The 12,307-nt window shown below is 43.2% G+C and overlaps 1 protein-coding gene across 1 annotated transcript; it reads right to left on the reverse strand.

Annotated features, from left to right (window-relative positions):
• Positions 1 to 1,050: 1,050 nt before the first annotated feature.
• On the reverse strand, positions 1,051 to 12,068 carry LOC311345253 (N-lysine methyltransferase KMT5A-like; the record flags this gene model as incomplete). The annotated part of the gene is made up of 5 exons (XM_084469619.1): positions 1,051 to 1,089; positions 1,969 to 2,073; positions 2,378 to 2,462; positions 2,725 to 2,827; positions 11,909 to 12,068. 5 exons carry the CDS (start codon positions 12,066 to 12,068, stop codon positions 1,051 to 1,053), a joined length of 492 nt encoding a protein of 163 aa, XP_084325745.1.
• Positions 12,069 to 12,307: the final 239 nt, after the last annotated feature.

A 12,307-nucleotide genomic window follows, 5' to 3' on the forward strand; every position in this document is an offset into this window, starting at 1 on the left:
AGTCCTTGGCAGTAGGCACAGTGCATAAAGTCATTTCCCTGCACATTTTTAGGTGGTCATTTAAATGGCACTAGTTCCCCCTTTCCTAACTCCATAACAGCAGCATTGTGAGCATAGTTTCCTCTGTTGCGAATATAATCTAGCTGCATTTTCCTCTCCTTTGAACACTTTGGAAAGTGAGAGATTTAGCCACATCAGATTCCTTTCCATGTGCACTTTCTAGATGCCTTGCCTTTGCATAAGTCGAACACTCTGCTCCCACATCTCTTTTGACATGCACCAACAACAATACTGTAATTTTTGTACAAATTTTTGTATACTGTAGTTCTTCTTCTGCTCCAGTGGCTTCAGATGTAAGGCTTTGGCTGTCAAAGGTCATGTGGTCCGATGTCGGGGAACTCATTGAGTCAGAGTCATTCGTCCTTTGGTATGGTTTAAGGCTAACATCACTATCTTCACTGTCGCAGCTGGTATTTGGAATGTACTCATATGAACTCTCTGACGTGGAGTCATATAGTTGAATAGAATCGTCAAGACCGGTTTCTTTCATCTAAAAACAGAGAAAGTAAATGGGAACAATACTTTGAGTTGTAAATCAAAAAATAAAATTAAGAAAAAGGCAAAACATTTCATGGTTTCAGGTATTAAGTGAGAGAATTTGCTTTTCTGTTGTTTACATTTGAATAACCTGAATATCTTTTAGGTTTTGGGACAGTAGATCTTAAATTACATTGGATGACATTGACTTGTGCATCACTTTTTATTTAGGCCCATTTTAAACTGTTCTCTGGTATTATACAGAACAAATGTGAACAATCATTTCTTGAGAAAATAATCAACTGAATAGTTGATAATAAATGATTGATTGAAGCCCAAAACAAGTTCCATACAGTAGAGCCATACAGATATATACAATTTCTTACATTTATATAAAAAAAGAAAATGTAGATTTGTATAAAATATTTATATATGTTTGATCCACACTATGAACATTCAAATGTTATTTTTGCCACTTAAATGAGAACTTACTATGATACTTCTGTACGTCTGTCACAGTCTTGGTACAAAAATCTCCTTTTCATTTGGGATCTGTACATAAAAACAACAGAACAAACAACATTTAACATAGTATTTGGAGCTGAATCAAATACCTATTATAGAATTATATAATTCTGTGGCTCGGTGTGGCACAATCAAAACAATAACTAAAATAAATAACGTAGTTTGATGATGTTGAGAAGTAACATGCAAGTTGTCTTAACCACCACTGCCAGAGAAAATCTGACATGACATAGGCAGCGATTGTGTAGATATATCATGTTAGTTTGTGCCTTAGAACATCCCTCTGAAGGTTAAAATATATTTTGAATATCCCACTACCATACATCTTATAGTGGCATTACATTAAACTGTTTGGCTGTATTCATTTAATTCAGAACAACACAAAAATATTCTTCCTTTCCTATTTTGGCTAGCTTTAAACACAAAAACTAAAAAAGCAAGGCTATGAGAGAGAATAATAACATTTGAAGTGATAAACATGAATATATCTGTTGAGTGATGTTTGGATGAGTAGCATCATCCACTTCAGTATTTGCCAGGACAACAGGATGCAAATCTTCCAACAGCAGTGCATTTGCTCCAACTGTGGTTGTCTGTAAGACAGACATTTCACAATGACAATCATTTACAACATGAAAGCATAAGTAACATAATTTGACGTCACTGTATAACACGCAATAAGTTTGATGACTGTCACAGAAAAAAATCTGTTGGATGAGATAACTTGTGCTCGTATTGTTTGTTCCTGTTGCTATTTTACTATTTTACATTTACTTTTACTACTTACAAATCATGGATAGATACTTAGGCCACTTGTATGTTCACTCAAGTAGAAATAAACAAATGAGTTAAACATATTTAAATACTTACTTGATACATTATGTAAACTGTAGTTGCGCCACATACTGTTCTCCATGGGCAGTCTTCACCTCCGTAATCGTATGAAATTTCTTCTCCTTGTTTTATGTCCATAAGGGCAAACAAACAAAGATGTGGGCTACCATTTACATCAATATTTTGGGGTCATCCCTATATTCCCTGGGTCCTCTGTTCCCCGCTTTGTATGTGACCGGGGAGCAAATGTGTTTTTCGTAGGTGGAATCCGGAAGAATCATGAATATTAGGGTTACGGTTAGGGTTAGGGTGAGGGTTACGGTTATGGTTAGGTTTAGGGTTAGGAGTCAGCGTGTGAGTTTGCCTGACAGGCTGCCTGTCCAATCCTAGCGCTTGAGGCAGAACTTTTTCCGGATTCCGCCTACGAAAAACACAGTCGCGACCAGGGAACATAGGACCCGGGGAACATAGGTACGCTCCCAATATTTTTCATTTCACAATTTGGAGTCCTGTGTTCGTCGTTAACCAGGCGCCCAAGTGATCCATCATCTCTGGTGGCATCGATACTAAAAAGATGAAACATGAGGAAAGGGGAAAAACATCACGTAAATGTCGTCTTCAAGTTCATTGAAAAATAATTGTTATGTTCAAAGTATACTCTGATTCCTGACAGATACAGAGCTGCCAACTCTCACGGTTTCACCGTGTGACACACGTTTTTGCCTGCTTACACACGCGCACATGCCACACATCCACTTTCTCAAAAAAACAACAACATGCGTCCTAAACATGAAAATAAATGCAGTACATGATTGGTGGTATATCTGCCTCCTTCTCTGGGCTTCAACATCAGAAATACTGTCTCCCCTATATTCAAGAACGAAATCTCCTTGGGAAATTGAGCCCTTTGAAAATACACCACGTCCTGTAAAAAAAACATTTTCACATTAAAGGTCCCATGGCATGAAAATGTCACTTTATTAGGTTTTCTAACATTATATGAGTTAGCCTAGCCTGCCTATGGTCCCCCAGTAGCTAGAAATGGCGTTAGGTGTAAAACGAGCACTAGGTATCCTGCTCTGCCTTTGAAAAAAAACAAAAATAAGACGCACCGTTTTGGAGTTTGGCCCCATATGTCGTCATAAGGGGCCAGGTTACCTCCCCTTTCTCTGCTGTGCCCGCCCAGAGAATTTGGCTCGCCAATGAGCTACGACCCTGCGAGTGCCACGTGTGTGTGTGTGTGTGTGTGTGTGTGTGTGTGTGTGTGTGTGTGTGTGTGTGTGTGTGTGTGTGTGTGTGTGTGTGTGTGTGTGTGTGTGTGTGTGTGTGTGTGTGTGTGTGTGTGTGTGTGTGTGTGTGCGCGGTTCAGTCTACTTCAGATTGATGTGGAAGTGGAAGAACCAGAGACGTCGGAGAACCTGACGCAGTCGTTCGATTCATAATATCGTCTGGAGGCGCACACAGCTTTTGGCCATGATAATATATTATATGATATTTATCTATGTTTAATATGATATTATTTAGTTATAGAGGTCCAGGACTCCCGCCGGAGCACCCAGAGTGTTCTAGAATATTAACAGAACACGGCCAAAAGCTGTGTTCGCCTCGCCATTGCAATACATCCACTGTCAACACTAGCGCATGGTACCGTCTGGCCCTGAGCAGCTTGCGGCCGCAAGCTGCTCAGGGCCAGACCACCACCCTCCACCTTCACCCTCCACCTCCACCCGCTTCTAAAAACGGCCCATTTGTGCAAAGCTCATTGTGGGACTGGCTCGTAGTGGCTGTAATTCTGCACCAAGGATGAATTTCTTGAACGTCTTCAAGTACTGTATTAGGGGCCTACTAAGAGCGATATAAAAGCATTAATAAAGTAGAATGCCATTGGATCTTTAACAAGAAAGCATTGAAAAAAAGTTAACCGTAATACATTTTCCAAATGCACGTATTGTATAAAAAGGATTGATAACACAAAAACTGACAATAGATGGCAGCTGATTTGACATAACCGATTGCATGTAAAAACTGCTGCCATCTATTTGGGTCAGTTTTAGTTTAGTGCATATTTATTGTACCCTGAAGATTTGCATTAGATGGTCATCCGATAAATATTGTATATGTTAGCAATTATTAACTGAGAAATCCCCACATGTAACTCCTTACCTTTCAATGCATTGATGTACTGCACATCTAACATGCACGTTTTGTCCGTCTTTGCAATTACATGATTTCTGGCATCATTAAGGGGACTAATGCATGGAGCCATTTCAAACTGCATGGACATTTAAAAAAAAAAGTTAAATTAGTTTAGTAGGGGAGATCCTCTCTACCCCTACTCATGCTACATGCGGATTTACTAGTGTGGCACTTCGCTTGAAATCTTGAAATCACTTGAAATCTTTGAACTTTCTGCGTTCACTCCCTGCATGCCAGAGTGAACCGCAGCATTGAGGACATAGTGATTGCAGTTGCCCATTATAAATATATAATATAATAGATATCTATATAATATAATATCACGGCCAAAAACTGTGTGTGCCTCCGGATGATATTATGAATCTTAAAAACTGAGTCGAGTTCTCCGACATCTCTGGTACTTGCACTACAAGTAAAGACTTGTAGTGGTGGTTCTCGGCCATGGTTGAGAAGGTATTGGGGGAAAGGAACTTTGGATTTGACTCCCTGAAGTCCAGATTGAAACGCGACATGGAGGAGAAAGGGATTGTTAATGTATGCAGTCTCCTCCTCCTCCCTCCCCTCCCCTTTAAGATTCACAAAGAGATACACTACTCTTTTAACACTGTTAAACATTTAAACGTTTTTCGTTTGCATTACGTTAAACTCCTTCACAATGAATTAAATGACAATGCGACTGGCACTAGCTGGTAGAAAAATAGCAAAATAGTTCTGATAGGTAACGTTTGTAATCCGTAAAACACAATTCTGGTATTTCGAACATTGAGCCCCCTTTCTGGTTTGTCTAGGATGAAATAGAGTGGTTGACATCGAAATGTTGACTATTGGTCCTGGCTCATTATAGAATCGCCCCTGCCTGCTTCAGAATGGCTGGCTATGGGCATGACCAAACCTGTCCTTAAAACAACCCTAAATGTTAGTTTTTAGAAATGTGCAACTCACAGAGTGGTTAGTGGTGTTCGTTGACGTTCCAAATCAAGTATTGTAGCGAAATACATTTTCTGTCGTGTTTTATTGCACATTTATTGCATTTTGTAAATCCCAATTTCCAGCCAACGAGCACTGAGTCTTCCAACAGAAATCAATGGGATGTACAAAATGCGATAAATGTGCAATAAAACACAACAGAAACTGACCAAGATACTTGATTTGGAGCATCAACGAACACCACTAACCACTCGGTGAGTTGCACATTTCTGAAATCAAACGCTTGAGGTTGTTTTAAGGACAGGTTTTGGCATGCACGTCGCCACTCACCAGCCATTCTGACACAGGCAGGGGCGATTCTATAATGAGCCAAATACCCGAGACAGGACCAATAGTCAAAATGTCAGTGTCAACCACTCTTATTTAATCCTAGACAAACCAGAAATGGGGCTCAATGTTCAAAATACCAGAATTGTCCTTTAAATACAATTAACCTATCAGTAGTAGTAGAGTAGCATCCAGCTGTAGCCCCGGAGCTGGGGGCCTGTGGTGTAGCAGCTCTAGGAATTAAGACATTATCCATTTTTAGCTTAAAACGCCAAAAGTTAACGTTGAAAAACTCGACTGAGGCAGTTGAGGGTCGACTGTGACGCAGAAACGTCAAGAAAAAAATGAGAAAAACCGACATCCCACACTACAGGTCTCGTTGCCACACCACAGGCCTCGGCTCCGGGGCTGCAGCTGGATCCTATTTAACTAGCTGTCCGGCTAACTAATTAAAGTTCATTTGAGGGATGAACACTGGTAATACTGGTTTGTCATGCCAAAGTACCTACCGTGTGTTTCCCCTTTGCTCCTTAGAAAAAGTTCATTACAAAAGGTCATTATCTTGTTAAATCGTCATGTTAATCCTTAATGAGCTGCAAGCGATTTGGCAGACCAGCAAACAGGCAGTCAGGCACCTGTCTGCACGCAGTGGACAGGAAATCACGTGATGAGGCAAGCACGGGAGTTGGTCTTGTCATTTTAACCACCGTGAAGTAGCGTACGGAATAAACAATATGTTAAAAAAGGCGTTACTCAAACTGCGTTCTTGACGGTATTTGTGTTTTTGTGGACTTGTGAAACGTAATTTATTAACTATTTATTTGGAAGGACATTAAACAATGTGAGGAAGGATTCACCAATCAATGGCCGATTCCATTTCATTCATTTGTTATGCTTCCGGTCCTTCTCCCCTCTAAATTGAACATACTGTTGGATCCTTCCAAATGAATGGGCGGTTCCTGGTGGGGTACATACCTGGAAGTGGGCAGTACCCAACCATATTTGGAATCTGTGTTTGGCACAGTGAGTGCACTTACAGCCGCAAACCTTTAGGGGAGCAATTGGGCTCCCTCCCAAACACTCACACACCTACTGGTAAACGTGTGTTATGGGCCATGGCTAAAAACCACACAGGCACCTTTAGAAAAAGTTCCTGTATTCATTGTAAAGGGTTGTCCTTTAGGGGACCTGTTTTTTTGTCCCCACACCACAAGAGGTCCCCATGACGTGACTGTGTTTAGATTGATGTCCCCACAACGTGATGAATACCAACGCACGCACGCACACACACATACACAGGATGATGGTTCACAAACACACACACACAGGGTGGGATGATGGTTCACAAACACACACACACACACGGGATAATGGTTCACATACACACACACACACACACAGGATAATGGTTCACATACACACACACACACACAGGATAATGGTTCACATAAACACACACACACACAGGATAATGGTTCAGAAACAAACATACACACGTTCATATTCATAAAGTTGACATATCGGCGCACATTGGCTAACATATACTAGTGGTGGATTTCATGATTCGTTTGAATGAATCAGTTTGCGTCGGTCAGTTCGCCAAGAAGAGTCGTTCATTCGTTCGTTCGTTCATTTGCATTTCCGGTATCGGTGAATCATGATTCTCAGTCACTGAGTCGGTCAGACTCGGCTCCTCCCTCGTTCTCGTTCAAACGAATCGCAAATGCACGTTTGCGAATGCCGAGTCGGTTAGACTCGGCTCCTCCCTCGTTCTCGTTCAAACAAATCGCGAATGCACGTTCTCAGCCGAGTCGGTCAGACTCAGCTCCTCCCTCGTTCTCATTCTCAAACGAATCACGATCGTGCAATGGTGCAAACGGTCAACAATCAACACAACATTAACTAAGTTCCTTTTAGCTGAGGAGTGCTTCATGTTCGGAATCGGGATGTTGTTGCCCGGCTGACTCTCGTGACTTCTCAGTCCTCGAGTCTTCACCGCTAAACACAGTCAGTGAACGAACAGCGACTCGCGAGTCAGCGACTAGTGGGCGGAGCTGGGAGTCGAGTCTCGGTGAATGAACGACGACGAACGAGAGCGGCGAATCAGGTCGGTTCGTTCGTTTTAAAGAGTCGTTTGTTCAAACTGATTTGTTCGCAAACGAGCCACCACTAACATATACCCCCATACCGACATATCTGGGATAGCTAACATCGGCCGATAAAAGCAGCCAAGCAACATATCGCTCGGGCTCTAATTGGCTTACAAATGTAAACACATACATGCTGGCTTGCACCAAAACACACACACACACACACACCGATGAAACAGCCACAAGACAAGATGATTTGATGCACATGCTTCTCACATATAATATAATATAATATAATTAGATGTACACAGATGTACACAGATCTGCAAGCAGATGCGCGCAGCGCGCGCACACACACACACACACACACACACACACACACACACACACACACACACACACACACACACACACACACACACACACACACACACACACACACACACACACACACACACACACACACACCGGAACAAGCAATCACAAACCATCTGCAAACACTCCGCAAACTGGTGGAAAAAGGTAATCAACAGCTTGTCCGACTGCTCATTACTTCTTCATTATGGAGCGGAAACAAATACAAAACACCTGAGCTTAGAAATAGCCCCCCTTATTGATGCTGACACACACCCACAAACACACACACCTGTCTCATTGTCATGCAGATGTCGATGTTGGATGAGAGGCAGACATTACGGCTCAGTTGGGCTCTCCACTTTGGAATAAGCACAAACACACACACTCACAGCTCACTGTTGTCTAACCAGGCAGCAGGGTGTGTGTGTGTGTGTGTGTGTGTGTGTGTGTGTGTGTGTGTGTGTGTGTGTGTGGGGCAGGGGGGATTAGATATGTGCCTGCCTGTCTGTCTGGTTGCCTGTCGGTTTGTCTGTCTGTCTGTCTGCCTGTCTGTCTATCTATCTATCCATGTTATCTTTATTCTACAGCAGCGGAAGAGGTAATGAGCGCTTGATTGCAAAATAAGTACTAATTAAATGCTTTGGCAGATCAGCAGTAAGATCCGCTGCAACCCACCTAAGGTTTCCACTTGAGTTTAAAATGTAGTCTGAAGCTCCTGTATACTTTATCTTGAATATACCCTGCAGCTTTAGACACAATCATGAGAAACAGCAACTTTATTTGGTATCTGTTATTAGGTTGCCTCTGCTCATGAGAGGGAACACCAGAAGTTGACCACAAGTCTTCTCTTGACGACCTGTTCCTGCAGGCTGTGGAGGACAGAAGTGTGTAATCTTTCCTGTGCGAGCGTTTACACTGTTGAACTGTTGGTACTCGAGCGGTCGATGACGACCCACAACACAATCCGCTGGCCTGTTTCTCTTCACCGCCTCTCCAATAGACGTTAGTAAAGACGTGATAATTCTGAATTGCTGGAGAGCAAAACACCCCATCTCATCTTTTTCCCCTCGCAGCCCTCCCTGCAGTGTGTGTGGTTGTTTGTGATTAATAGTGGACTATAAGCCCGCTACTGAAGTCAGAAGACATCATGTTCCGTGTTGTTGCAAATACCCAGGCAAGGCTAACTATTACTCCTTATCAAACATTTATCACGATGATCATTAATTCAACCTCAAGGCTGGGCTCCTGTGCTTGGAGAGACCCTCTTGAAGTTCCTATCTCTGCCTCCTGCGTGCTCCTCCATCTCTCTCCTGGGTGTTATGAAACAGCCCTTCACATGTGTGTGTGTGCATGTGTATTTGTGTATTTGTGTGAGCACATAAGCATGTGTGTAAGCGTGTGTGTGTGTGTATGAGTGTGTAAGTGTGTGTGTTTGTAGGCACGTGTGTGGAAGTGTGCATGTGTATCTGTGTGTGTGTGTGTGTGTGTGTGTAAGTGTGTGTGTGTGTTTGTGTGGGCACATGTGTATGAGGTTGAAAGTTTGTGTGTGCGGGGAAGTAAGAGTGTGTGTGTGTGTGTGTGTGTGTGCGAGGGCGTGAGTGTGTGGGTGTGTGTGTGAACCTGTGCTAGCGGCACATTGATGGTGAGGGTTGCGGCCAATAGGGCTCTCTCATGCTCACCTCGCCTGTGACCTCATCTTTTTACATTTCTACGAGTTCCAATTTATATTCCAACTTTTGGACTCTTTCCCCCACAGAGTCTCTCTCTCTCTCTCTCTCTCTCTCTCTCTCTCTCTCTCTCTCTCTCTCTCTCTCTCTCTCTCTCTCTCTCTCTCTCTCTCTCTCTCTCTCTCTCTCTCTCTCTCTCTCTCTCTCTCTCTCTCTCTCTCTCTCTCTCTCTCTCTCTCTCTCTCTCTCTCTCTCTCTCTGTGTGTGTGTAACTTCCCCTCCCCCCTCTTGCCTCTATTGCTGTTGGGGTCCCTCTCACCTTTTCATCCTCTCTTTCTGTCTCTATTCATCTCTCCTCCTCCATTCCCGTTCTCGCTCTTTGGTATTTTCCATGAAGACTCCTTCTGAAGTCTCCCACACTAGCTGTGCTGCACCAACCTCTGTCTCTCTTTCTTACTTTATGTTCCTTCCTTCCCTTTCTTTCCTTTCCTTTCTATCTTTATCCACTTTTTCTTTCCTTCTACCCTGGTAGAAGATGCCCTCCGCTGCCACAACGACCCAGAGATGTGTGGTGTGTGTGTGTGCGTGTGCAAACACAGACCAACCCACATACACACACAGACACACAATGGAGTGGGTCTGAACACACGTGTCATTACCTCCCTGTAAAACAAATGTCAGCCATCCAACCAGCCAGCCATCCATCTGTTCCCACAGACCCCTGCCCCACATCTGCACCCCCCCCCCCCCCCCTCCCACCCACAACCACACACAGACCCCTGCCCCACATCTGCACCTACCCCCCCCCCCCCCACACACACACACACACACACCTTGGAATGCAGTGATCTCCTGATGGCTGTAGCTAGGTCACAGGGTCACCGCCTGAGGCTTTGGGGAGTGGTGTGTGTGTGTGTGTGTGTGTGTGTGTGTGTGTGTGTGTGTGTGTGTGTGTGTGTGTGTGTGTGTGTGTGTGTGATGATAGTGTACTGATAGCACCACTTTAAAGGCCTTGTCTTTGTCTCTCCGGGAGACGGGGCCTTAGGCCCCGCACAGATGTGGTTGTATCTTGCCGGCTGAAATGGCAAACCCTTGCTCGCCATCCTTATTCCATCCTTAAATTGGAGGCACAGATTTGTCCGACATGCATTCTTTTAAAGCACACACGGAGAGTGTTTAACTTGATGTTGAGGTGTTTAATTAAACAACATTCCGGTTGACTTTCCAGGTATGGCGAAATAAACTATAGACATGTCGCTGTCTAATGCGATCAATTATGCGTTCAATTATGCGCTCAATATGCAATCAAATATGTGTTCAAATATGCGTTCAAATAAGCATTCAAGAAATGCGTTCCAATATGCGGTCAATAAATTGTTTGTCTCTTGCCTTCCAACTTTTCACAAAAGCGCTTTCCTGACATATATGAAGGCCTCCTATAGGCTCCAGTTAGAGCGTCACCTATTCCCCAGGTGAGACCTATCAATCAATCACCACAAATGCGTATATCACCACAAAATGCATGTATCAAAGATGCAACCCAAGTTAATATTTTTTATCTAATTTCATAATCTAAACCAAAACTCAAAATATATTTATTTAAAAATATTCAAACAAAAAAGCCTCTAAATGGCTCCAACATACCGGCCCCTAATTGGGACGCTACCGCAGAACAATTACCTTCATGAAATGATATGGAGCCAGATAACCAGTACAAATATAAACCAATGGACTTTTTCAAAATATATCAGATAGCTTGTCACTATCACATCACATCCAATTACAATACAATACGATTTATACTATCCCCTGTTGAATACCCCCCAAAGTCCATGTTACATGAATGTCTCTTGTGGTGTAATCAGTAAGTCCTTGAGCAGGAATAATAGTCCAATCTGTAAGGGATTCATGTATGCAAGGAAGGGCGAAGGATAGTGTGTGTAGGGGCATGTGTGTGTGTAGGGGCATGTGTGTGTGCAGGGCCATGTGTGTGTGTGTAGGGGCATGTCCTTAAGCTGAGCAGGGCTTATCGATGGGCCTTTGCAGGATATTCGTCTTCGTTTTAACCAAAACACTCCGGACAAGACCTTTGGGCCCAGGCAAAGTCTTTACTACACGGCCAGGGGGCCATGAGTTCCTTGGTGCAGTTGTCAATGTATGTCTGTCCAAAAGGTAGAGTCTTGTAATTCCATATGGAGTTCTCTTTGTAGCATCCTGTCTACTTTCACAGCCAGTGAAAGCTCCAGCCTTGGGATGGTGATCTGCTTTAAAGGGAAGCCAAAGCTGTCTCTCTGGATGTTCCACTAGATACCTAGAACCCTTTCAAGAGGTGGTTTCTCTTTATCTCGATCTAGCTGCGCTACCTTGGCTCTGTGAGCTTCAGGGATTGTTGTCCTCTCCCTCAGCTTCTTCTTTCTCTTATGGTAAACTCCATGATGAGGAACATACCAAACGTGGCCGTCATTTCTTTGGACTTGTGCTTGGGGTTCCTTCTCTGCAGCACATTTTCCATGAAGACCTTGTATTCTTCAGCATGGGTGGAATTTTTCTTACATTTCCCAGCCAGGTTTAATGTCCACTGCAGTACCACGTTGTAGTTATTAGGCATGACTAACTCCTTTTCTTGAAACAGCAGGGGTAAGATGTAATGTCCACTTTTGACCACTTTAGAACTCTGGGCCAGCTCCATGAATCTCCTGTCCTCACATGACAACTTTCTTCTTCTGAGATTCCTTTTCTGGGAACTCTTGGTTGCATTGCCTGAGTAGCAGGTATTTCGGGTTATCCATTGAAATGCGATTGACTGTCATTGATGTTCTATGTTTATCCATTGCAGATGAAGACTTG

Source organism: Micromesistius poutassou, assembly GCF_964030765.1.
Source record: "Micromesistius poutassou genome assembly, chromosome: 6".
NCBI lineage: Eukaryota > Metazoa > Chordata > Actinopteri > Gadiformes > Gadidae > Micromesistius > Micromesistius poutassou.